Source organism: Toxorhynchites rutilus, chromosome 3 (genome assembly GCF_029784135.1).
Source record: "Toxorhynchites rutilus septentrionalis strain SRP chromosome 3, ASM2978413v1, whole genome shotgun sequence".
NCBI lineage: Eukaryota > Metazoa > Arthropoda > Insecta > Diptera > Culicidae > Toxorhynchites > Toxorhynchites rutilus.
Genome location: NC_073746.1, coordinates 72,227,863 through 72,255,414, shown reverse-complemented (window position 1 = coordinate 72,255,414; position 27,552 = coordinate 72,227,863). Strand labels below are relative to the sequence as shown.

The window sequence follows — 27,552 nt, the reverse complement described above, 5'->3', positions numbered from 1 at the left end:
CAATCACAAATACAACTCAAATCGTGACATTGAAACGTCAGTTGTGTCATTCAAAAGGCATTTTCAATTTTCGGTTGCGATCTATACTTGGTGTTATTGGGTGAAAAATTGTCCGATTTGAAGCGTAAAAGTGACCAGAATTTAACGAAGAAGAACGTGCAGCAGTTCAGCACAGCCATGACTAGCGTGGAGCGTCATGTTGCGTGAGTATTGTTTGATTTGAATGTGTATTTTGAGAATCATGCAATAGCACTGAACTTTTGCGTATTCCTGCAGCAACAACTCGGTAACACCCGTCGCTCGTCAACCCAGTCTGGACGATATGAATTTGGACCAGTTTCTGAAGATATCGAACTATGAGGACACGGTGAAGCAGCTCGATATCTATTACGGAATCGGTGAGTTGGCTTTTATTATGAAACGGAGCAGATCGTCTCAATTTTCACTTTCAATTTTCTTCGTGCCGCTGATTGGTTCGACCTTGGCTGAATGTTATATGTTTTCGTTTTCGCCCGAGTTGTTATTTGTTATCTTGCATTCTCTCGTGTTTCTGTTTACAGTCAAGCGGCAACTGTTGCAGTTTCAGAGTCCAATCACCGGGCTGTTTCCAGTGTTGAGTACCGATCGGGAAGTTGGCAGCATTAGGGATAGCGTGTATTGCGCGGCCTCGATTTGGAGTCTCTATCAGGCTTACAGGTCAGTTTGATTCGAAAGTCTACCAACCTTTGATTTTAAATGTTATTTTTACGTTTAAGACGCATTGACGATGATCGCGGCAAATCGTATGAGTTGGGCCAATCTGCGGTTAAGTGTATGCGCGGAATACTGGAATGCTGGATCAAACAAGCTGATCGTGTGGAGAAGTTCAAATCGCGTCAGTGTGCCGTCAATGCGTTGCATTGCAAGTTTCATCTCCACACCGGAGAGGAAATTTACTCCGACGATAGATACAACCATCTGCAGATCGATGTGGTGTCAATCTACCTCATATTCCTAGTGCAAATGATAACCTCGGGATTGCAAATCATCTATACCCAGGATGAGGTTGCGTTTGTGCAGAATTTAGTTTACTACGTTGAGCGAGCTTATCGAACGCCGGACTATGGGATGTGGGAACGTGGATCGAAATACAACGATGGCACACCCGAAATTCATGCTTCCTCGATTGGGATGGCGAAGTCGGCCCTCGAAGCAATCAACGGGTGCAATCTGTTCGGGGAGAAAGGTGCTTCCTGGAGCGTTGTGTATGTGGACATTGATGCGCACAACCGCAATCGGAGTATTTTTGAAACTATGCTACCTCGGGAATCTAGCTCCAAGGGAGTGGATGCGTCGCTGATTCCCACGCTTTCGTTTCCGGCGTTTGCTTCACACGAGGAGCGCCTGGTGGATATGAGCAAAAATAATGTGGTGGGGCGACTGAAAGGAAAGAAGGGTTTCAAACGGTTCAGTCGGGATGGATATCTGTCCCGGTTGGAGGATAAAACACGACGTTACTATCACAAGGGAGAGATCAAGGATTTCGAGGGGTACGAGTGCGAGTGGCCAATGTTTTACACTTTTATGATCATCGATGGGGTATTCAAGAATAACTTGGAGCAGATCGAGGAGTACCAAATGGAGTTGAGGAAATGTATGCACTCGGATGCGAATGGAGGTGAGTGAATTATTATTACAGTCAAAGCTCTCTATAACGACAATCTTTATAGCGACAAATCTCTCTATAACGACATTTCCAAATGTCCATTCAAAATCGCATAGAAATTCTTTTCTTTATTGCCACATTTCTCTATAACGACCATTCCCTGTAGCGACTCCACTTTAGTGGAGTTTAGAACGTAGATAGTCTATGTTGTGTATTATAAGATTTATTCAACTTGAACATCTGTTCACGCCCAAATGATTTAAATATTCGGAAACAAACATAAATTTAAACCATGAAAGATAGGGAAAGCTTACTGAAACAAATCAATCGAAGAATTGTTGAACACGAATCACGCCCTAGAATGAAATTGCATTAAATTTGCAATAAATTTAAAAATGAATGTATTGTTTGCGCAATTGTTATATGTATAATGTTTTTGATATCAAATTCAGGTAATAACTTGAAGTATCGTTTGTTTCTCTTCGCTGCCCAAAATGGGTTGAAATACATGAAAATTTTCAACGCTTAAAATAAATTGAACATAACTCAAAGGTTCGGAAAGGGTACTAAAAGGCCAACATTGTCTAATGAATTCAATGTGCCGCACAATGCGAATTCATTCATCATGAAAAATATGGACTACAGCCGTGAAAAGCGTTAAAATATTGGCTTCAATGCAGCAATTCCAAATGAAATCGCTCTAAAAATGCAGATTTTGAAAACTTGTATTTTTGATTCCAATGAAAGTGTGTATTCCGTTTGGGTTGGAGGAGGAAATATGAGTTTTTCACAGCAATTGGGAATTTTTTGACTCAAGCGTAACTTTTGAAAAGGGCGTATCGATTTTAGTAAGAGAAATCTTTGATATCATAAGGAAGTTCATAAAATTACAGGAACATGACGGTATAACACGACAAACATATTAAAAGAGATTATTTACTATAAAAAAGATTATAAATTAGAAATATTTTTTTAAATATCTCGAGAATGGTTGCATTTAGAAGGAGATTGATAATAACCTTTTTTGTTTTAAATCACATCAGAATTCATAATTTGTGGCTAAGAATGATTGCTAACAAAATAATTCGATGTTCCACAAATTTCGTCAAAAATAGTTTTACCATCTTGGGCCCATTTTTTAAAATTTTCTGCATGACTTCTATTTTATATGAAAAAATTGAAAAAAATATTAAAAAATACATATTTTTTTATATCGCAAATTAAAATTTTATTTTGAAAATAAAAAAGAGTATTAATTTTTCTTCTCAGTGTATATTTTTTTCAAATTAAGCCAATAATACTCTAAAACTCTTTCTAACACACTATTTCGGTACGTCTCATATTTTTTGAGATATAAATTATCAAAGATTTCTCTTACTCAAATCGATACGCCCTTTTCAAAAGTTACGCCTGAGTCAAAAAATGAACCATGATGATGTATTTGGAAAAGTTGTTGGAAATTATAAGCAAATTCATAAAATGTCATGAACATGACGGTATAACACGACAAACATATTGAAAGGGATTATTTACTATAAAAAAAAACAGTAAATTAGAAATATTTTTTCAAATATTTCGAGAATAGCTACATTTAGAAGGAGATTGATAATAACCTTTTTTGTTTTAAATCACATCAGGATTCATAATTTGTGGCGAAGAATGATTGCTAACATACAAAAATTCGAAGTTTCGAAAATTCCTAGAAATTCGATGTTCCACAAAGTTCGTCAAAAATAGTTTTACCATCTTGGGCTCATTTTTTAATTTTTCTGCATTACTTTTATTTTGTATAAAAAAATTTAAAAATATGTATTTTGGATATTGCAAATTGAATTTCTATTTTGTAAATAAAAAAAAAGAGTACTAATTTTTTTCTTAGTGTACATTTTTTCATATTAAACCATCAATACTCTATAACTCTTTATAAGACACTATTTCGGTACGACTCATAGTTTTTGAGATATAAATTATCAAAGATTTCTCTTACTCAAATCGATACGCCCTTTTCAAAAGTTACGCTTGAGTCAAAAATTTCCCAATTCGAATCAAAAATACTCATGTTTTGTCATTTGTCGATTTCATTTGGAATTACTCAACGATATTCAATTGGTATATTTTGTCTGGCGATGAGATAACTAAAATCAATCTTTTATCAAATCAGGGCCTGACGGAGCATTCAACAATGAAACTATAAGCCCATCCAGCAAGCAGATGCTTTCCAGATTATCCATGCTGGTTTATTAACAAAAAAAAGCAATTATCTATTTACAATTTTTTTCTATCTAGAGAAAATTTTGTATCGGACGAATGAGCTGAATTTTATATTCGTTGTTTAATGTTTTTTTTTGTTTCAAAATGTTCAGACATCAATTACTTTTGTTTCTAATACAATTAGATTGTTTTGCGTGAGCTTGAGCGTTTCTCGCAACATCTAAGCTCTTTATAACGACAGTCTTTTATAGGGACAATTCTCTATAACGACGGTCCCTTGCGATGTCGCTATAGAGAGCTTTCACTGCATTTATTTTTTTTTTCGTTGTTGAACACAACATTGCGTATACTATTTCGTTCACTTTAAGCGGACCTTACACGGTCAATATGATTGTCAATATGATGACATTTGAGAGCATAATGACAGCTGAACACAGCCGACGACGCAAAAATCCGGATTTTCTGATTTTCGAGCATCAATATCGTGACATTTCATATAAATGAAGGATGTTGACGTTTTATCTCTCGGACTTCCACACTGAGTTGCCAGATTTACCAGATTTGAAAGCGTGCCTGTAAAGTTGCAGACATTTCGTTTTTGTTAGTATTTTAATACGATTGCAATTGAATTTTATAAACTAAAGAAATTCTAGGAAACATAAATGTTATTTTTAATAGCAAAATACGGTACTTTTCGCAATAGAAATCAAAACCTCAAAGTAAAATGACAATGTGATGTTGAGAGAGTGGATAAAACTTAACAGTGTTGTAAAGGGTGTGTCACATCAAATTGCATCACGGAAAAAACGCTGTAGAAATTCGCCCAGTAGACCGATCCTTTTGAAAATTTTAGACAGTATCATAAAAACTATTAAACAACTTTTGGCATTTTCTTTTTATTCATACTTCGAGCCCAAGCCCGTATGCTCGCACCTTCCTCTTTACCCCGTCTATAAGGTTCTGTACAACGTCAGGTTGTAGTTTTTTTGACGTAGGACTACGTCTAACCGGAAGATATAGGGGGTGAAATGGAAATCTAGGCACTGAACAAGTAGGAAAAAATGCAAGATTTGGAACGCTTATAACTCGAGCATTTCTCAATAGATCGCAAAGGTTTTTGCATCAATTGATAGGAAATATATCTACGCATCTATCATAACGAATAACATTTCATTTTTCTTGAGATAAATAATTGAATAATTGTGAAATATCAAGCATTGTCAAAATGCACTATGTGCCCATTTTTGATTGGTCCATTTTGTGCTCCTCAAATCGTAACGACCAAAACGGGCAACCAGAGCAGCAGCGAAATAGAATGAAGCACGATTGGAAAGGAAGAAGAAAAAAATGAACGAAACATTGGTCGCAGTCTCACACATGCGTAATTCTCGAGCCAGCCAGTCAGCTTAAAAATCCCCGCTCCGCTGCCGTAACGATCATTCTCATTCAAACCGTACACCACATCGGTTCGCATCACAACACATCAACAAACCAACCCAAGCAGCCATGTCTGGACATGGTAAAGGAGGAAAAGTGAAGGGAAAGGCAAAATCCCGCTCGAACCATGTTGATCTGGAGTTCCCCGCAAGGGTAGCTAGGACGAGCGCGTTAGTACCAGTGCACCAGTCCACCTAGCCGGCGTTATATAGTTTCGGCCGCCGAAGTGATCGAGTTAGCTGGCAAAGCTGCTCGCGACGATAAGAAAACCCGCATTCGGAACAGAACACATTCGGTTCGGTGGACATCAAGACAACAGGCAGTTGCAGCGAGTGGCGAGTGGCAAACGCAATCGCAGAATGGCATCAGGTAGCAGAAGAAAAAAGTTTGTTCTTTATACAAACTGCTATGGTGACAAATCCAGAACAAGGCGGCATCGAGGGCGTTCGAAATTGTTTTTTTTCAAAACCACGAGTACTAAGTTTTCTAAATTGGAACCATTCCATAAAACAAGGCGCTTTTCAGGGCCATTAAACCTTCCAAAAAAGAGTTTAGGAAATACAGTTCAATGCTTTCTAAAACATTATCCAAAATAATAATAAAACACAAATAGATTTTTTCATCATTTGTTTGCCAGGATCTGATGAGTATGTGAATTTGGCAGTTGTTCTGAGCTTATTGATAGTTGGGGACTTTCCTGATTATTCTATTTTCACCAATTCTTAAATTGTTTCCAGATTGAAAGTACAGTAATTTACAATTAGTTCGACATTTAGCTAATTGGACGGACATGTAATGCGACATATTTAGTTGGACATTTTTGTAAACATAGAGATCCAAATTATGACCCCACATTGAAAGTCGACACTGTACCACTGTCATCGCAAATGTTCAATTACAGGTTAAAATCGCCTCCAATGCGACACTGAGTGGCGCTTCGGCACGTCGCATTGAATGTAATTTACTGTACAACATGTCACAGAGCTGGATGGGAAGAAATTTTCTAACTGTGAAAGCTGTGGCGAGTGGCAACAAATCGCTAAACAGGAAGGTTTAGCCAAACAAGATGGGGATATCGGGTGATAACAAAACAATAAACTCTTTAGATTGAAGATAATTTTGTGATCCTGAAAAGGACCGTTTTTAGCCTGCATGTGAATCCAACGAGCGAACAAATCGTAATGAATGTATTTTTTTGCCATCGCTCCCTTTTAACGCTCATTCGTTCGTCTCGTTGGACTCGCCCCTCTGGCTGAGTCTGCCGATTTGTCTCTATCCTGTGAGTGTGTACCGCTAGAGTATAAAACACGCGGACCCCAAAAAAATATCTTATTTTCTTTCAAACCGTAAACCCGTGTGGTTGTACGGCATCGGCATCGTGGACGTAACAAGGGAGGACAAGTTAAGGGAAAGGCAAAGTCTCACTCGAACCGTGCAGGTCTCCAGTTCCATGTTGGTCGCATTCACTGATTGCTCCGCAAGGGTAACTAGGCCGAACGGATTGGTGCCGGAGCACCAGTATACCTAACAGCGATTATAGAGTTTCGGCCGTCGGAGTGCTCGAGTTGGCTTGCAAAGCTGCTCATGACAATCAGAAAACCCGCATCAAGAACAGAGCAGCTTCGGTTCGGCGCTCATCAAGGCAACAATTAGTTGCAGTGAGTGGCAAAGTGTTTCTCCGGCACGTCGCATTAAATGTAATTTACTGAACAACATGTCACAAGCTGGATGGGAAGAAATTTTCCAACTGTGAAAGCTGTGGCGAGTGGCAAACGCAATAGCTAAACAGGAAGGTTTAACCGAACAAGATGGGAATATCGAGTGATAACAAAAACACAACACCAATGGTTCTTTTCAGAATCATCAACATATTCATAAAGAGTAAACAGTAAACTAATCCATTTTTCAGGTGGATAGGTAGGTATTCACGTAGGAGAAGAAAATAAAAAAATATATTTAAAATATATATTTAACAAAAGCTGTCCCCTTTGTATAGTCCTACGTCACTCCGGTTATGTCCCCGACATTACCCACCCGTCTTTTTTTAACAGAAATCCATTTTCTCTTGAAGTTCGCCTCCGATTTGACAACTTTTGGGTTCTTCCGGAGGGCCTGCTTCATAATCGCCCAATATTTCTCTATTGGGCGAAGCTCCGGCGCGTTGGGCGGGTTCATTTCCTTTGGCACGAAGGTGACCCCGTTGGCTTCGTACCACTCCAACACGTCCTTTGAATAGTGGCACGAAGCGAGATCCGGCCAGAAGATGGTCGGGCCCTCGTGCTGCTTCAATAGTGGTAGTAAGCGCTTCTGTAGGCACTCCTTAAGGTAAACCTGCCCGTTTACCGTGCCGGTCATCACGAAGGGGGCGCTCCGCTTTCCGCAAGAGCAGATCGCTTGCCACACCATGTACTTTTTGGCAAACTTGGATAGTTTCTGCTTGCGAATCTCCTCCGGAACGCTGAATTTGTCCTCTGCGGAGAAGAACAACAAGCCCGGCAGCTGACGAAAGTCCGCTTTGACGTAGGTTTCGTCGTCCATTACCAGGCAATGCGGCTTCGTCAGCATTTCGGTGTACAGCTTCCGGGCTCGCGTCTTCCCCACCATGTTTTGCCTTTCGTCGCGTTTAGGAGCCTTCTGAACCTTGTATGTACGCAGGCCCTCCCGCTGCTTGGTCCGCTGGACGAATGAACTTGACAAATTCAGCTTATTGGCGACATCCCGGACCGAACTTCTCGGATCACGTCTAAACTGCTTAACTACGCGCTTGTGATCTTTTTCACTGACGGAGCATCCATTTTTGCCGTTCTTCACCTTCCGGTCGATGGTTAGGTTCTCGAAGTATCGTTTTAGTACTCTGCTGACCGTGAATTGGACGATTCCCAGCATCTTACCGATGTCCCGATGTGACAACTCCGGATTCTCGAAATGAGTGCACAGGATTAATTCACGACGCTCTTTTTCGTTCGACGACATTTTTCCAAATTTACGAAAAATTGACAGTGAAGCATGGCCAACGTGATCTATACACTCTTATCTGATTATAAGCGAAAGCTGAAGATATAATTCCTAAAAATTAAATTTCTACAGCGTTTTTTCCGTGATGCAATTTGATGTGACACACCCTTTACAAGTTTTTTTTAATGTTCTGAATTCGGTTATTTTTAGCGCTAGCAAGCGGGGCAACCATTTTAGTCTAAGTTGTGTGTTTCTTCACATTCCGTTATGAAATTTAGGGAATGGGAAAAAAACTGGCGTTAATTTAAGGTATAGAGTGAATATGATCTGTAAATTATATATTAGGGGCTCAAAAGGAAAGGGGTGTGAGTGACTTGATCGTTTTTATTTTCATCAACTTTTTCTTTCGTGAATAACTCATCTGCTCGGAATGTGTTTGCAGTTAAGTTATAACCAAAGTGACCAGAGTCGATGAAGAGAAACTCGAACATGTCACTTACACCCCTTTCCTTCTGAGCCCCTCATATAATCTTATTCATAAAATAAAAACATTTGCTTGCAGACAATATTGCATATATTTTCGCAAACTAAAAAAACTGGCATCTCTGAAATTGAAAGGAACAGCCTGTATTTGTGAAGTGAGTATCATGATGTGTTTTTGAGTAGGAAAAATGAATTTTAAAGTGTAAATTATGAATTAAAATTAACTTTTCAGAACCGAATGAGTATCCTATGCGAATGTAAATCACTTTTATTCTGCAAGTGGTGAGAAAATACTCTACGAAAATTGTGTCTGAAATTAATTTTGTATTATAATAATAAGTTTTAGTAGGAATATCGATAAATTTAGAGGAAAGAAATTAAGTTTGGGTTATGACTACGTGCTTCAAGTAATTAAATAATGCAAAGTAGAAATTTTCATTCAAATAATACCAATTTAAAATTGCCTTTGAGCTTTCTAATCTGATGGTAAGTATTTTGGATCCCAAACTCGAACGTCGCCACTAGTCATCGCGGATATTTTCGTTGTCCGGGTTGATGGCGATATTGATCGTGTAAGGTGGCAACATATTGAATGAGGTTAGATCGAAACGAAAAGCCTGGCTGTCACGATTTTGAAGACTCATATTGTCAATAATTTTGATCGTGTAAGGTGCCCATTAGTCGCAAGTCGTAGACTTTGCTTACTTTGTTTTCACTTTCAATGTGGTATACGTTACTGAAGAGGCATCTTAGTAGACGTTTTCCAGGTATGACATTCTTGTGACCGGAATAAATTGCTGAAGTACACAACTTTAACAGAAACAACAGCTTAGAAAAAGTGTAGAAGGCTAGAAATAATGTGACGCAGGAAAAACATCATGTGTATAAATGCCTCACATTTCTATTATAAATAAATTTTTTCGTTGTCTTTTTTTCGAAATTTATTTTTTTCAATTATGGGGTCAATTGATTGGGGACGAAGTCCCCATTTAGCGAGAATAAGTAATCGAGGCGGCCCAGGCCGTCAAGATGAGGCGATCCGAGTCCACCACCGGTCCGCCGTCGGAAGCGGCGATGTCTCGCACGCAGACCTGGGTTCCACTAATTGTCCGTTTAGTTTGGAACATAGAATGCGATCATTTAGCAATGTCCGACCGAGCTTTAGCGAGCGTTTTGAAATACAATATCGCGCCACAATATTTCTAGCCTACTACACTTTTTCTGAGTGATTGTTTCTGTTGCAGTCGTTTTCTGCAGCTTCTGTCAATGTTTATTTACTTCACGTTAACTGACGTTAATTTTTTAATATGAATGTGAACTTGAACAAGCTTTCCATTCACCACGATTTTCTGAGTTGTTTGTTCGCGATGTAATTCAGAAATGATCGTACTATTTCACCTCCTGTTCGTGTTTAAGTTCACGGGAACTCTAAACTAGACTTTAAACAAGATAAATCCACGCGTACTGATAGCAATTGATCAGAGTTTGACAGATGTCAATGATGGAGAATTTCGTGGAGTTTGTGAGTATATCGGTAGTATAGGTGAGCAGATGTCGCTGAAAAGTTTCCGCATTCGCTCGAAGCTGCGCTGCTGGAAGAGGACAAAGTTAACGAAGCATCTTTTGAGAATTGTTAGAACATGATCAAAATAGTCAGCAACAATGTAGCGATGAACATTCTAGGTCGCGTGGAGTGACGACGTCAGGTCAATCGTCAGAATGTGAAGCGCTGTAAAGAGAAGCAGAGAAAACAAACCGAGCGAAGAAGCGCCGCCAGGAAGAGAAGGCGTGTGAGGAACAGCTGTACCGATCTCATGAGATGCGAAAGTTCTAACAAAAACTAAATGCATCCCGGAAAGACCTCGTGCAATGAGCAGAAATGTGTCGGGATAAAAATGGGACTATTCAAAGGGACGAACGTGATGTGACCGAAAGGCGAAAGCAGCAATTTGACGAAAAACTGACTGACGTGCAGGTAGAAAACCAAGATAATGATGGGAGCGATTGTGTTGGTGCAGAAAATAATGAAAGAAAATAAAAAATTTAAAATTTTATGCTGTCTATTGCCATAGATCCGTGAGGGAGTCATTAGGCTTCATCGGCTTCATCGAGGATCGGTCTACTTTAAGGCAGATCCTCCATAAATACCTACCGTGAGTACAGAAAACTTATTCATCGACTTTAAACCCTATTATAGAAATCGAGGCGATAAGAATTTTGCTCGTTAGCTCTATTTTACTGTTATAGAAACCGAGCAATTCGATAGCATCGAGCGAGTGATAGCTATCGGTACAACTGTCATAACTTTTCGAGCAGTTTGTTTTGGTCTGATTGTTGCTTTTGTTGTATGTTTTGATTGGTTCATTTGTTTTGATCAGTATTTGTTTCCCGGTACTGTTAGAACAGTCTACACAAGGTAATTGTTCAATCCAGAATCATTTATATCCATCATGTTAAAATTTACAATGCAGGATTTACTTCCAGCGCTTATTTCATTGACTGGAAATGAGTGGACAGAAAAAAAAACAAATCACTACCAGTTTGAACGGCTCGTAGACATTGCTCGAGGCTTTCAAATAGAATCCCGGTTAAGGAAAAGTGGGAGGAATTCAGTGAGAAGCTTAATGCCATAGGACATCCCATCCGTCTCAGAATGGCAGAAAGTATGTGTTTCTTCTATGATACAAACAGTAAGTTACCCTTATTAGACATACCGAGGCACCACTCAGTGTTGCATTAGAAGCGATTGTGGCCGGTAATTGACATTCGCGATGACAGTGAAACAGTGTCGACCCTCAATCTGGAGCCGTAATTTGGGTCCCAAACTCGATGTTTATTATTCGTATCGCATTACAGGTTTGTCCAATTAGCTAGATGTCAATATATATTAGACTAATGTAATATTAAATATATATTAAAAATTGATTGTCACGGTTTTTCAAATAAAACAGATTTTCTCAACTCTGAACCTTTATACGGAATGTCGTTTATACTTCAAATACTTCAAATCACCAATCTTACTACGCAAATTGACGTAATATATCATAGAGCAGTGAATGTAAATCTGATTGAACCTTGTTCACACATGCTAGTCCTAAGCTCTAACCACTCGCTATTTCATGTTAGAATGAATTAATAGATTATATACAAAAAACATGTTTTGCTAAAAAAAGTGAAATTCATACGTGACTGTTGTTTTTATTACACATGAAACTATACATGCCATACGCATATTAAACTTCATTTGAAGAGGGAATATCAATTTTCTCCAGGACAACGATATTAACACTTTTGAAAATACAGATATTCAAAATTTTCATAGAAGATGTCGCAATAAAGATTTGGCATCCTTTCTATAGTGCTTTGTGAAACATTTCAAACCCGTTTCAAAATATTTCAACGCCACCCCTGACATTCGAGCAACAGTAACGAATCGAGCTGTTTTCTTCGATTTCTATAATTCCAGATTTTACTCGGTGTGATAGTGATAGTGATTGTATCGAATCCTCGATTCGATTTCTATAATAGGGCCCTATATTTTGTTTGCTCCCTAACTTTTTCACGTGAGTAAAGAAGGTCAGATCATTACAAAGCTTCGCTTCATCGAATTTTGTCTATAATCAAGTCACATAAACGACGGCAATTGATAATGTTACTGTTAAAGCCTGTCCACGTTAAATTTCGGACACTTTTCTTTCAGTGTAGTTTATGAAATATTTCACTGATCAATGAAATATTTCACTTACATGACAGCTAAAAAGGGTTCATTCCTCTTTATTTCGATGTCCAACATGTTTACATTCATCTTCAGTTTGGTAAAATGGCGTCGAATTAAGTGGAAGTACGCAAACGCATTTTTGGCGAACGGCAGCAAAATCTAACGCTGTCGGTACGCGATCTAGCCAAAAAGCTAAAACTGCCGAAGAGTACCGTGTTTAGTGTGTGCACATCGTTTGACCAGCGCTTAACCCTGGATCGGAAGATTGGAAGCGGAACAAATCGGAAAGTACGCTCCCGACAGATGCACCGAAAGGTGGTTGCCATTATTGAGAAACATTCCTACCTTTCAGTTAGAAATGTGACTTGAAAGGTTGGAAAATCAAAATCATATGTACAAAAAGTGAAGCAGAGTCATGGACTGAAGGCGTACAAACTGAAAAAGGTGCCCAATCGTGAGGATAAGCAAAATTTCACTGCAAAAAGCCGTGCTAAGGTGCACTACTCCCAGTTTTTGCAAAAATATTCATGCACCATAATGGACGATGAAACTTATGTTCTCGAAGGCTTCAAACAGCTTCTGGGTCTCGCTTTTTATACTGCAATGCGAAGGAATGCCGTAGCCGAGTGTTTCCGGACCAAGAAGCAGTCTAAATTCCTCAAAAAGTACTTGGTTTGGCAGGTCATATGCAGTTGTGGCCGAAAATCCAAATCTTTCGTCTCTACCGGAACTATCAACAAAGATGTCTACGAGAAGGAATCTCTTCAGAAGCGGTTGCTACCATTCATAAGAAGCCACGACTCTTCAGCGTTGTTTTGGGCAGATTTGACCTCTTGCAAAATCCATCCTGGAATGGTATAATGCACATGAGGTCAAATATTTGCCAAAAACAGCAAATCCACCGAACAAGTCCAGAGCTTCGCCCAGTGGAAAACTATTCGAAACTAAGAAGAAAGCGAATGGCATTGATGATTTCAAGAGGAGATGGAAAAGCGCCGCCGCCAGCATATCTGATATACTGTATACTGTACGGAACCTTTTACAGACAACGTAATTAACATCGAAGTAAGCTTTCCTTGTTTTAGATGATGATGATGATGTTGGATTAAAGAGGCTTTAAACTTTTCAGTTCATTCGCCTCTAAGTTTTAGATATAAGTGTATTTTACTGAAATAAACAATCGATTTTGTTGTATTACGTGAATTTTTGTTTTACTGGCATCATCTTGGTGTCCGAAATTTAACGTGGACAGGCTTTATTCATAGTTTCGTCAGATGTTGATCTGTTTATAACTCCTGTATAGGAGAAAGGAAAGCCTTGCTTCACGCACACATTGTACTTCGTCTAATTCTTTTGTTTGCAAAGTTTGATGATCATTCGCCAATTATATGAGCATTTGGTTTCGCCAACATTTGGTATTTTGGGTTCCATAAATTGCTTCAATGTCTCGTTGCGTTTTGATGATTGCGAGAAAAATGCCGCGAGAGATGAGATCGAATTGAGAAACCTTGACGTTTTCTAGTTGTTTGTGCACGCGTGAAGTCACACCAAGTTCAATACGTGTGGGTGATAGTGAATATATCCAGCTTTTGGAAACCGTTGTTTCCCCAATGTTTGTACACCAGATTTATCCCCGGACATTACAGTAGCTCCATCATAGCTGTGGGCCACAGTTTTGTCAGCATCAGGATCAAAGTACGCAGCTATTTCATCCACGCGTCCGGCCAATGCAGCGGCGGTTTTGCCTCTGCTAACGTCTGCCAATCCAACAGCCTCTCAACTGTTGTTCCTGGAATTTGAAAACAGAAGTCAACTATTTGTAAACATATTAACTAATTTTATTTTATAAATAGTTCTTACAATCGGACTTCACGTAGCGCAGAGCACAAGACAGTTGAGATAACCGAGCAGAATCTGTAGATTCATCCATCAGAATGGACACGAACTCAGTTCTTGTACTTTCTTCTTGAATGTAGTTTGTAGTTTATAATGCATTCTACCAGCTCGTTCTGAATTCTACCCGACGTTCCGCATTATGTATTTCTGGAACGCGGGATCCCTGGTGGCGATCAAGGCGCAGAGGTCTTCATAATTACCTCTGTGGAATCGGAACTCTTATCATGTCCGCGAAAGGCAAAACCATGGATGACAAGGAAACAAGTAATCTCTGTGAAAGCTCGCATACCCTTCCGGTTTTTCGTGACTTCTTTGTTGTGCCTATTGCGGGCGATCTGTCGACTATCATCGAGAGCTTCGTCTATCCTGATTTTCCCGAACACTCGATGATACAATTTTCCATAACGTTCTCCATCTGGAAATCCATAAGAAACATTTCCATAGTAGGTACTTTTTGATTAATATGAGGTAATGAATTTTTTCTCACCACGTAGCTTCAATGCTAAGTCGTTTTCTTGGACGAGGTTAGAATTTTACACTAGATTCATTCAAGATTCAAAAACTATATCAGGTTCAAGTTGTCGAATGAACAAAATCGATCAAATTGAATTAAAACCACACATCAACGAAAGAACACTACCACATCAACAGATATAATAAATGAATTTGTTCGTTTTATTTTATTTGTATCACGCTCGCTCGGAATGTTTAGTGCTGTGTACTTTCGCGGCCTCGTGGTCTCTCTCAAATTTCAATGAAAGGGAAACGATGACAACTATGAACAAACACTGAAGAGTGATGGTGTGTAATTTCCATCGCTTCGTTCGACAGAAAACTTTGAACCTTAAATGTCATTTTTACGCAAACACATTTCCAGCTATATTTTACAATGAGGATGATATGACAAAACCTCATCTATCGGTTTCTGTAGCAAGCTCAAATTGGATTGTTCTTGCAGGTGAGTTATTAACGAAAGAGAAGGTTGATGAAAAGAGATTCGATCGAGTCACTTACACTCCTTTCCTTCTGAGCACCTCAATTAGAATGCGATCGCCCGAGGAGGGTCCCCGAACTGGAGCGAACTGGGCTATGAGCGAGCGGCTACCGGCCAATCTGACCCACACAATCTCCCTGAGTTCGCCACCCGTGGCATCACCTTCATCCTCCCGAAAGACAACAACACATCGAACCTATCAAAGTACAAACCGATAACGTGCCTATCGAGTCTGTACAAAATACTAAGTAGTATCATAACCGCCAAAGTTTTTGTTTACTGCAAACAACATCACATCATCGCATAAGAGCAAAGAGGATGCAAGAGAAATACATGGCTGCAAATATCAGGTTATCGTCGACGCAGGCATGGTCGGACATGCCTGCGTGAAAGAGAACCACGATCGGTATTCAGCAGTCCGCCTAGGTTCGCCTAGTCAAGAAATGAGATAGAAAAAGAGAGAAAAATTGAGAGAACGGGAGAAAAAGAGATAAAAAAGAGAAAAGAAGAGAAAGAGAGAAAAAAGAGGAAAAAGAGAGAAAAAAGAAGGAAAGAGAAAAAGAGGGAGAGAGAGAAAAAAGAGAAAAGAGAGAGAGAGAGGAAAAAAAGAGAAAAGAGAGAGAAAGAGAGAGAGAGAAAGAGAGAGAGGAAAAAAAGAGAAAAGAGAGAGAGAGGAAAAAAGAGAGAGAGAGAGAGAGAAAAAAAAGAGAAAAGAGAGAGAGAGAGAAAAAAATAGAGAAAGAGAAAAAGAAGAGAGAAAGAGAGAAATAAAGGAAGAGAGAAAGGAAGAAATGAAGGAAGAGAGAAAGAAAGAGAAGGCGAACCAGCCCAGGAGGCTGAAAACCTCTCAAATAAAGAATAAAAAAAAAGAAAGAAAGAGAAATGAAGTAAGAGAGAAAAAAAGAGAAATAAAGTGAGATAAATAAAGGAATAGAGGAAGAAAGAAAAATAAAAGAAGAGAGAAAGAAAGAGAAATAAAAGAAGAGAGAAAGAAAGAGAAATAAAAGAGAGAGAGAAAGAGAGAGAGAAAAAGAAAGAAAAAAGAGAGAGAGAGAGAGAAAAAAAGAGAGAGAGAGAGAGAGAGAAGAGAGAGAGAGAGAGAGAGAGAGAGAGAGAGAGAGAGAAAGAGAGAAAGAGAGAGAGAGAGAAAGAGAGAAAGAGAGAGAGAGATGCGACGTTTATTGCATTTTCGGCAAATACAATACTAGAAAGCTAGCAGCATGCGACATATTTTTAAAGTTCCCTCAGTTGCTTCCTTGCATCGCATGTCGACTAAACCAAACAGGCGTCCAACATAGCACACGTAGAGTCATGCACTGTGCAGCGAAACGAAAATGTTACATCACGGGAATGATCGTTTATGTCAAAAAGTTTTTCGAATTCTCGGTCAAAACCATAAACTTTAGGAGACTGTTAGGTGATTTGCGATGGTACCGATTCGCATGTGAGCAGATACAAATGAGGATTTATCACCTGAATTTCTATTTCTTCCTAGATCCCGTGGTTTCAATGTGCTATGCACCGGACGGGGATGGTATGTACACTCGGGCCTCGTCACAATCGCTTTTCCTGTGGGGACAGTCGGTGTTTATCATCGCTCAACTGCTGACTGCCGGCTTGTTGCACATCAACGAACTGGATCCCATCCGTCGCTATCTTCCATCGTACAATCGTCCTCGCAAGGGTGGCCGCTACTCTGCTTTCCAGGTGAGTTTCCTTCTCCTCCGCTTTTCGTATCCAATTGGCACTGAGAAAAAAAAAACTCCTTGTAAAAAGCGAATCGCACCGGTTTCTGGGGAAGCAAAAATAACTTTTCTCTTCCAAAAAGCAGTGGTGACAGAATAACCGTTTGTCTCTTTTTTTTCTTTTATTCTCTTTTACGCCTTCCACTTGAACATATGGTGCCCAATTTGAAACATTTAACGGTTTCGTATAATCTCATTGAAATTCTCTCAATTTTTCGCGCGACCATCACTCTTCACACACTGTAACCAAACAAAATCATACAGGCTAAACCGGGAATTGTAAGTAAAGATATACTCGCTTCAACCAATGAGATTCGGTAGAATAGTAGAACGATCGATCCATGAATCGGATTTCCTCTATTTCTTCCTCTTTCGATTTGTTTAGTATCATTTCTTTTATCTATTGTTGCTAATTTTTTAATTTTTGTTCTGTGTGAATTAACCTCGGTTGATCAAACTTTTTTTTCTATTCGTAGAACCATAGAATTTTAGTTTGTAGCTCATGTTTTCGGGGCATACTTTTGTTTTTATTTTTGTTCTGATACCATGTTGATTAGGGTATGATTTTTTGACCTCATTTTTGGGTAGTGTATATTGAATCATCAATCTTCCATTTCAACAAACTAAATAAAAACCAAATCTTCTTCTCTATTTTTTATTGATTCACATTGCGTCGCTGTTTTGCACCGTTATTACAGCGTACTAAAATTGGGAGTGTAAGTATTATTCAATCACCTGATCTGATGCCTGATCCCCCATAAGCAGTGAATATTATGGCACAATAGTCATGGTTCTTACTTTTCATGCTTTACTTTCTTCAAGTATTTGATTTGTCCTAGTAGCATATAATTGCCTGTTCATCGGTATCAAAATCCCCGTCGAATTGCTAGAAGTTTACCCACCCAAATTCTAAATTGTATGGCTTAAAATTGAATCGAAACTCATCACACAAAATTTTCGCTTTTCTCTTCTTTCCATCAATTGCATTCCAAACGCGCGCGCACTCTCTGTGCACTCTAATTGTACAAAAAACGGTAACAATTTGGTAATATTATCTCAAATACACAAAACTATATCGCTCTGCATATGAATACACAATCCAAAATTTCAACTATCGGGTAATCGGGAGCAGGCTCTGGCAGTAATGCATCGACCGGTGTCGCCCCACAAGGTGGGCAATGGCCACAATGGCCACATCCTTCGGGAGGAAGACAACAAAGAGGAAGATGCGGATCAGGACAAACAATCGGAACCGGAGGAGGTGGAAGAGAAGCGTGTAAATAATTTTTGGATCGCCTGGTCGCCTGAGAAAGATTTTCCTTTTTCGTTGTCTCGCAGCGTAACGTATTTCGTATTCTGGCACACAGAACACACACTGCTGTACTTTTTTGGTTTATTTTTTTTTTCAGAAATGGTTTAAAAAAATGTTTTCAGAAGGGGTTACAAATCTGGATCAAACCTCAATTCATTTGATTGAAAATCAAATTTAGGCCGCGCTTTGTAATTTTGATGGATGGATGATATTTTAAGACCCACTGAAGTGATATCCTTAGTTCAGTGGACTCTCCGTTATTGACCTGAGTTCCCTGCCATTATCTTGGAATGGTCAATTGTTAGGAAAGCATATTTGGGAATATTCATATACGTGACGTTATTGTATCCATTAGCATCACAGAGAGCCAATCTTAGTCTGGGAAGAAATTCTCTACATTCGTTCTGGTGACACCACATAATTTGTAGGATCAAACAATGTAATCGTAAACAGATACATACATTGGGAACACAGAGGGAGAAGAGGAGATCGAGAGTTGAGTGGAAGTTGTAGGTTTAGAGGGTTAAGAGGAGATGTTTGTTATGTTTTAGGGAGGGGTGGGGGATGTGTAGGTTGTGGTTGCTTTTTAGTATGGGTTGACTCTTTCTCGGAAAGATTTTTTTCCGAGATCTCCTTGAGCGATTCCCTAGCTGCTGCTTGTGCAAACAAGGGGGAGTCAGTAGTCTCAGTCAGTGTTGCCACACCTACAGATTCATAACGAATAGTACAGATATTTTCGTTATTTTTAGTACAGATTCTGTACGGTACAGGGCACAGATTTTCGTCAAAAAGTACAGATTGGTACAGATTTTTTTCCATTTGTGAAATTTCTTACATTTGAACAAAGCAACATTAAGGTACATGACGACTTCTACGCCGCAGTATCGCTTGATGCTGCTGATCTTAAATGCATTTACAATGCAATGATTGATCAGTTTCATAAGGACGAAATTCCTTAAAAGGATCGTCTGAAAGAATTCTCGTTGGATGGTGCGACGTATATGTTGCCCCAGATCAACAGATTGAATCGTTGGTTCCAGGCTGAAAAACCTGAATTCCCGATGCTCCATGAATAGCTGAAAGATTTTTATTTGATCATTCTCATTAATATCTGCGAGGAATCTTACGTTGTTTCAATGTCCAATGCTATTAAATATGAAAATCATTTGAAAAGTGACAAGAATTTTAGGTTGGATTAGCAGCAGAAGAAATTATCAGAACAATGGACAGCGAAAGGTAGATCATTTCAAATGATATTTATCGCAGTTTTTTTTCGTGGAGCTGATCAAACAAATGAGGGAAAGATTCGATTTTGATGATTCGACACTCAAGTCTACGGCAATGTTAAATCCTAGAAACTTTTCCAATTTGACTAGCATTAACTTTGTATTAGAAGCGTTTCCAGGATTCTACAATGGAAATGTACTAGATGTGGAGAATTAATTCTGTAGCCTAAAGATAAAATTACTTCGTAAGGAAATCACAATTTCAGAAAACGAGCATGTACAGGGTTGGTTGTCAAAAATCGGATGCCTGAAAATAATTGACTGTTCGCTCGGCTTTACGGCGCTTCGATGCCTTGTTTGTAACGTTCTCACTATACCTCACTCCTCAGCAACTGTGGAGTGATTTTTTTTCTGAATATTATAAGAATAAAAATTAGCTTTGAAATCGGCTCAGCAACGATACGATGAACGCTATTTTAAGATCGAAGGATATGATCAAACATCGTGGTGGCAGCTCGAAAATTTTTAAAAATGATAGTATGCAATCTAGATAAAAAAAATCTATGTATAAGCATCATCAAACAAACGAATGACTTGCAAATGTAAATGTAGTGTTTGTAGTAAATAAATGAGTATTTTTTGAATACTTATAAATTATTTTTTTTCTGTACAACGAATATTTTCGATGGTACAGATTTTTGGAAAAAAAGTGCAGATGAGTAAGATTTTTGACCCCTCTGGTACAGATTTAAATGTGACAACACTGATCTCAGTGTCTGAGACCTACATATTCAGTCATTCCATGACAAACCGATATAGTGGTTCTGAGATTTTCGTGAAAAGTGCTAGTTTTGTTCCTTTTCGCGAAATATTAGACACGTATTTTTTATTTTTTCATTAGGGTGATCCATTTGAAAAACATTTTTTTTCACTTTATTCCAAATTATGTATTCTTTCTTCCAACTTCGTTGCCATGAATGTTGTATGTAACACAAAATTGCGTGCAATAATTTGTACTATTCAACAAATCAGCAAAATGTTAATGTAATCAGATGCAAGATTTCATGCATCATTCAATCTTCATGCAAGATTTCGTCAAAGAAACGAGAAAAGTGTCATCCATACAGTGATCGTTCATTGATTAGGAGGAGGCAGCGATAATCATGCGAGGACTTATTGAGATCGGCATAACATCGCATCACAAAAATGAAACGAAATGAAATATGATTAATCTTCATGACTCATACTCAAAATTCTCAATGACTCAATTCCTTCTATGACAGATTGAGCAGTAGAACCAATACGACTTGATTGTGATAGTCTGCAAACGAACATTATTTCACCGAAAAAGTTACTGCTCTCGATGCCTAATAATAAGAATAATACAATGGGAAAAAATCACAATACCATAGCTATTCATTAATAATAGAGCAACTTCATGATTTCATGTATATTTTCAACATGCTTTTTCGTTTCTTCCCCATTAATTTCATATTCAATGTAATCAATGACGATAGAATTTTTTTGTTTACCCATTCACATACACTTCATCTACCATTCCACCCTGTTATGTTTCCCACTGATATTCATTAATCATTTTCAGTTAGACAGTCGAACTTCCTGCCAGAAGCTTATTGTCTTTCATTGTTCGTTACAAACCGTTTGAAGGTTTTGAGTACATACAACAAACGGCCCTTTCCAGGGCTACTATTTAAAGTTTCAAAAGAGTCAAACTAACAGATTTCTGAACAATGAAAAGAATTACATTTAAAATAAGCAACGATAAGAACGATCACAGTCCTACGTCAAACTTCCGTCCGTGCCCCTAGGCTCAAACCCTTATACTTTTTTTGAAACAAATTTGAATTTAGTTTTCGTTATTATTGATTGTATTTGTATTTTGTTGTTTACATGGCTTTGGACTAGAGGCGCTATATTTTTTTATATTTTTTTCCTGAAAGCTGAGATTTTTTTTAACAACATACCCAAAATCCAGAGATGTGTTTCTCTCAGTTTTTTAGTTATGATTTTTCAAAATTATCTTGTTTTCAGTCTTCGTTCAATATTCCTAAACGAATCTATGCGACTTGGATCCTATTTTTCGCCAGTGTAATATTTGTTTCGAAAGAAATAGCTCATTGGCTCCAATTTGATATGTCGATTATCTAAGTCGGTCCAGTATTTAAAAAGTTATGTATTTTTGAAAATGTAATTTTTGGAAGAAAGAGGAAAAATGATTTTTCGGACCAACGGATAACTTTGAAAAATCATAACTCAAAAATGAAAAAAATCACATCTCTGATTTTATGGTATGTTATGTAAAAAAATTAAAAATATATAGCGCCCTCTACTACAAAGTCATGAAAACAACAAAAAAGAAATACAATCGAAAATGACGAAAAACAAATTCAAAATTTTTGCAATTATAATTTTTTTCCAGAAAAGATTAACTAATTTGGTTTTAATTCGATATATCGACGATCTGAATCGGTTCAGTATGTTACGAATTTTTGAGAAAAAGCATTGTAGAAAAATATGATTTGTCGGACCACCCTAGAATAGAAATGAGCTAATGAAGAAATAGAAAATAAGAGTCTAATATTTTGCTATAGGGAACAAAACTACCAATTTTAACAAAAATCTGAGTACCACTATATCGGTTTGACATGGAATGGGTCTATTAGGAGATCCTCACTCTCTGCCATTTGTATTGCGGCCAAGTTATTATGCGAAATTTTTAATTTTATTTATAACTATTTTATAATCCGTAGACCATTGCGGATGAACTGAAATCGTTTACTGCTCATCTTGACTAGATCGGTTGATCACGTGTTAAGCTACCCGCACTGCTATCTGGTGGAATGACAAATTGAATTGATTTGGAGTCTGTCTTCACGCGGTCATCTATGTTTTGGTGTGATAACGTGTGTTATCGATGGTGATAACACGGCAATAAAACCAATATAATATATACCATCAACAGTTCAGATATGAACCATATGTACAAAATTTGTTTCTAGACACAACACTGCACGCTATTTCGGAAGTGCGAGTAATTTTCGTGTACGATACCAAAAACCTAGCTCACCTGTAGTATATGTCAAACCACGTTGAACTCAAACATCGATACACGCATACGTGATACATGAGAGAGAGAAACGAATTCATTTTGGGAGGAGTCACTTCAATATGCATTGGAGTCCATTTGACGAGGAAGAATGAAATGCGATTGTCGAGTCGTAGAGTGAGATAGCAACTAAACGCCCGAATGACTGTTGAGTCATGTTGACGGTGAAACTACTGGTCAAAGCCAAAACTCATTTCCAATTGAATTCGAAGACGAATATGACTTTACCGAGCCCTGTCCACGACTAAGTGCTGCATCTTCTACGGACGCCACGCACTTCGCGCTTGGAATGGAAAAAACCGTGCCACGCTATGAAAAATGCCTCAAAAGTTACGGCGATTATGTAGAAAAATAGAAAATAAAACGTAGATTACGAAATCCACCTTGTTTTTTCCTAACTTTATTTTCCCGCGATTTCAGAGGCACTGAAACTTATTTTTTGAACGACCCGTAATGATCATTGACCATGCAGCCGTGCAAAAATCAAAACAACTCATGTTCTGGGAATGATTAGATCCGTACTTCAACTTCAAAACCCATTGTACTAATACAATTCGCTCTACACGATCACGAATACTCACAATGATCGGTGCAGAACTGCCTCGAGGTACATGTCGTTCCACGACTGTCTACGATGGACTACGATTATCCCATCATGCCTTCTATACGGAATGGATCTAATCAGCAGATGTGAGGACAAAATCCCTAATCTAGTTTGACCAACCTACAATAGAATGGTCAGACTCACGTTCTATCTCCCGGATATAGTACGCTTTGAGGTACGTCATTTTCTAAAACACACTCTAATTTACACCGACAGATCCAAAAGCTACAGTGTAGTCTGAGCCAAAATTGATATAACCAAAACGCGAGCCCTCTCAGGTCCCTATAGTATCTTCTCTGCAGAGGCATACGCTCGAAACATGCCGCTTAAGATTCCCCGTAAGAAGCCTTTAGCTATCCTAACGGACTCTGCCAGCTGCCTGTCGATATAGGAAGATCCAGTCATCCATGGATCCGAAGTGTAGAGTTGACAGTTGCTAAGTTGCCATGTCCTAGTAGGCATTTAAGGAGACATAACCGCAGGTGATGCTATACCAATACCTACATTAAGCTGGTCAGGTATACCATACGCGAGCGTTGGGATAACCTATGCTACGTAATGGTAAATTCCGCGTTTCCAAAAATGTAGGGGATCAACGGACTCGGCTAAATGAGGCCAAAGCGTAAACAAGAAATAATTGCTAGTCAAGCGCATTTTTACAATGATGTTAATCATCTCAGCCTAAAATGAACGCATCAGATGCAGGTAAATTCTTTGCAATCATATTGATATTCATTATTCTTGAGCTCAATAGAAATCAGAGGCGACAACCTGTTCGATCGTCAATGGTGTGTGTCTTTGAGCAAGGCAGCACATTAGTAGTAGTGATCACTTCATACATAGCTGACTGCGTTTGTCCTGTCGCACTTGGAATGTAGATAAGGGTTTGAAAGACGGCAGGTTCATATGAAAGGTTTGAATCCGGTAGTCATTACTGCTTATCAGATTACATTCTTCACGGTGGACAAGTTCCACCCAAATATTCTGGATAATATGGAAATTACAAATAAATTACCTTCGATAATCCCTTATCCTCATCTACAAATGTGAAATGATAAAAACAATTAATGTGTTTCTGAGATTGTCTGTCCTATGAATAGTTTGAACAGTTTGAACTGATATCAATCTACATACTTACTTTTTATGATCATGTGTAAACATCGGATTCGGATCAGATATATTATGTTATATATCTGTACAAAAACAAACACAAAATACAATCAATATATTTCGCATGCAAATATACACGTTTCAAATTGGTTGCACAATATAAGAATTGGCGATTGAACACTGTGATATTGACATTCTAAAGGTTTGTAAATCACCTCACTCTGAATGTGATTTGATTACCTCTGCACCTCATTTGTATTATTTCGCACACATCCATTGTCTAAATTTGAGCAACTAACAGAGAAATGAAATAATGAATGGTTTGAATTAACAATACATTAATATGCATTCGAATTCGTAGCCAGAATGAACGAATACGGTTCAACCATTGGATTTGAAATTGTGTCCAAATCGTGTCTTAATTGTTCATCAATCAATGAGTAATGTCTAACATCCGATGTTTTCTTCTCCTCGAAATACTACGAAAACATAAAATAATTAGGGCACAGCTACCGATTTGGTGGTGCAGATTGTTCTGATCGCCGAGTCTATGCGCCTGCAAGCGATGATGGCTACCTATGGCATCCAAACGCAAACTCCTCATGAGGTATGTATTAATTAAATTGGTAGAGATTGGTTTCAGGAACTGACCCGATCCCCCGCATTCCAGGTCGAACCAGTTCAAATTTGGTCCTCCACGCAACTAATCAATGTGTACCAACAGCTCGGCGTGAACGATAAAATCGGTCTAACCGGAAGGCCGCCTCGTCCCGTTGGATCTCTGGGTACGAGTAAGGTGAGTCTTGAATAATCAACTTGTTTTTTTTTCTGATTTCAAATGTTGAACGAACCCTGCCAGGTTTATCGTATTTGCGGAATGACGGTGCTCTGTTATCCGTTGATCTTTGAAGTGTCCGATTTCTACCTCTACCGGGACATGGCCTTGCTGATTGACGACATCAAAACCGAACTGCAATTCGTGGGAAAGTATTGGCGACTGTCGGGCAGACCAACGGTCTGTCTGCTGATCCGCGAGGAGCATATGCGGGATCCCCAGTTCAAGGAGATGATCGATCTGCTTGCCATGCTGAAGAAGGGTTACTGCGACGGTATGAAGGTTCGAATCGGTCGCCTGCAGAACCTGATCTCAAGTTCGTGTATCGAGCATTTGGATTTCATGTCCCAGTCGGATCTACCGGATCCCAGTGAAAGTTCGTTCGCCCAGATTCATCATGATTACATTGGCTATCAGAGTTTGACTGATGTCCCTCGGGCTCAGTCCTACCGGGAGAAGAAAATCAGTGCCATGGAATATCAAATCAAGTCGACGCCCGATATTGTCGAGGGATTGCGAAACACGGAGTCGATATTCCTCAAATGTCAGCTGCTGGGAATGATTCTTCACCGTGAAGGTGCTAATTATGAAATCGTAGGAGATTCGGTTCATGCCAAGCTGACGGAATTGTATTACCGCGCCGGAACTCTGCGTTATTGGCGGGCGGTTCGTTATTGTAGCTCTCTCTTGAGACACATTGTTGATTCGATTTCACCGTTCATCACAACGGTCCTTGTCAACGGGAAACAAATTACCGTCGGTGTGATCGGTCAGCGTGAGACTATCTTCGATAAACCGATGACTCCATCGGAGATTCAAAACGTTATGTATTCTACGGTGCAACCGTATGATGTGATTCACGCCGTGCTGCAACAAGAAGTGGTGCTTTATTGTGGTCGACTCATCGCTACAAACCCGGAAATATTCAAAGGTATTCTGAAGATCCGTGTCGGTTGGGTACTGGAGGCAATGCGGTTATATCTAAACATGACAGGTGATGAAGGAGTCGACATCGAAAATTTATCCCCCTTCCAAATCCGGAAGCTTCTGCAGAGGGTTCTATCCGTCAATGAAGATAAGTGAGTTTCTTTTTGAGAAATTTCATAGCAAGTTTTTGATTAAACTTCGTCTTTCCACAGTTTAAGTGCGCTGCAGCGCCGACAACTTGAAGGGTGCCTGTTCCGTGTACCACCTACCTTCTACAATCACGTATGGGATGTCCTGGAGCGGACGCCACTCGGCATCACGGTTCAAGGTCACACACTTCCAGCCACGACTACCCTCACAAACAAAAGCCGCAGCGAATTTTCCTTTGCTCTGCAGGTCGAAGAAATGCTCATCAAAATCAACGAACCAGAACGACGCCAGATTGCGGTTGAACTGCTGTGCATCGTGGCCACTATACTGCGGCGTAATCCCGAACTTCGGTTCAACCAGATTCTCGATCTGGACTTGCTCCTAGAGGATTCCTTTGCGATGTATTGCAAGGATCACGGTGTGCCGGCGACGAAGGATATCACGCCTCTGTTTTCGATGTCCCAAACGCAAACCACCGGTTATCTGGCCCGAGCTGCGGTCAACAGTGTGCTCCAAAGGTGCGCGCTCGGCACGGAAGACTTCGCCGAAGACGTTGAAGACCACTGCCGCGTACAGTAGGTTTGGATCGGGAGAATCCATGCCAAGCTGGTTTTTAACACTGGTTTACTTATAGATTTTATATATGTTTTTGACAAACTAGTTTTTTTGTTGGTCATTAATAGATGGTAGTTAAGTATTAAAACGATAATAGTCGAACCACTTTTGGTCAATATGTTTCCAAAGAAAAATCAACAGACGCTTTACTTATTTCGCCATGTATCCAGTACATATATTGTGCTAGCTTTCGAAGCCTAAAAAATCAAACAAAAACATATTCCTAAATCAGTAGCAACTTAAGTAGTTGTGAACATGACAGCTTAGAAATATATAGACGTTGAAATTGTAAGCATTTCATTTATCCGAAGTTTCCAGAATCGATGTGTTATACAGGGTGGTTCGAAACAGTTTCTCTTTAAGGTATCAAATTGTCGGTGTTCAGTCAGACCGAACTAAATAACAAAATTATGATTTCGAGTAAATCGAACGAATATTCTCCCCAATTGTTTTTTCACAGCTTTTAGTTACTCTTCAGCAAGGTCGTATAATGGTATTTTGCTAAAAAGGACCTCTTTAAATTCAATCAAGAGGGTTTTACGACTGGCTATGTGTACTTGGT

The 27,552-nt window shown here is 39.0% G+C and overlaps 1 protein-coding gene across 4 annotated transcripts; it reads left to right on the top strand.

The window, feature by feature from the left end:
- Positions 1–36: 36 nt before the first annotated feature.
- On the top strand, positions 37–27,276 carry LOC129776000 (probable phosphorylase b kinase regulatory subunit beta). Of its 4 annotated transcripts, XM_055781349.1 has the most exons (12): positions 37–203; positions 277–398; positions 561–696; positions 756–1,657; positions 16,835–17,046; positions 17,349–17,363; positions 17,783–17,800; positions 18,217–18,360; positions 24,966–25,070; positions 25,134–25,259; positions 25,323–26,377; positions 26,438–27,276. In XM_055781349.1, the coding sequence occupies exons 1-12, from the start codon at positions 178–180 to the stop codon at positions 26,952–26,954; spliced, it is 3,378 nt and encodes a 1,125-aa protein (XP_055637324.1). In that variant the 5' UTR covers positions 37–177; the 3' UTR covers positions 26,955–27,276. The 4 variants fall into 4 exon arrangements, with proteins under 4 accessions (XP_055637324.1, XP_055637325.1, XP_055637326.1 ...); XM_055781350.1 differs by lacking the exon at positions 18,217–18,360; XM_055781351.1 differs by lacking the exons at positions 17,783–17,800; positions 18,217–18,360.
- The last annotated feature ends 276 nt before the right edge of the window (positions 27,277–27,552 follow it).

Coding starts and splice junctions, on each gene's coding strand:
- LOC129776000 (XM_055781349.1), top strand. CDS start 178: ATGACTAGCGTGGAGCGTCATGTTGC. Junction 18,361..24,965: donor AGGAGGTGGAAGAGAAGCGT/GTAAATAATTTT, acceptor TAAAATAATTAG/GGCACAGCTACCGATTTGGT. Junction 26,378..26,437: donor CTATCCGTCAATGAAGATAA/GTGAGTTTCTTT, acceptor GTCTTTCCACAG/TTTAAGTGCGCTGCAGCGCC.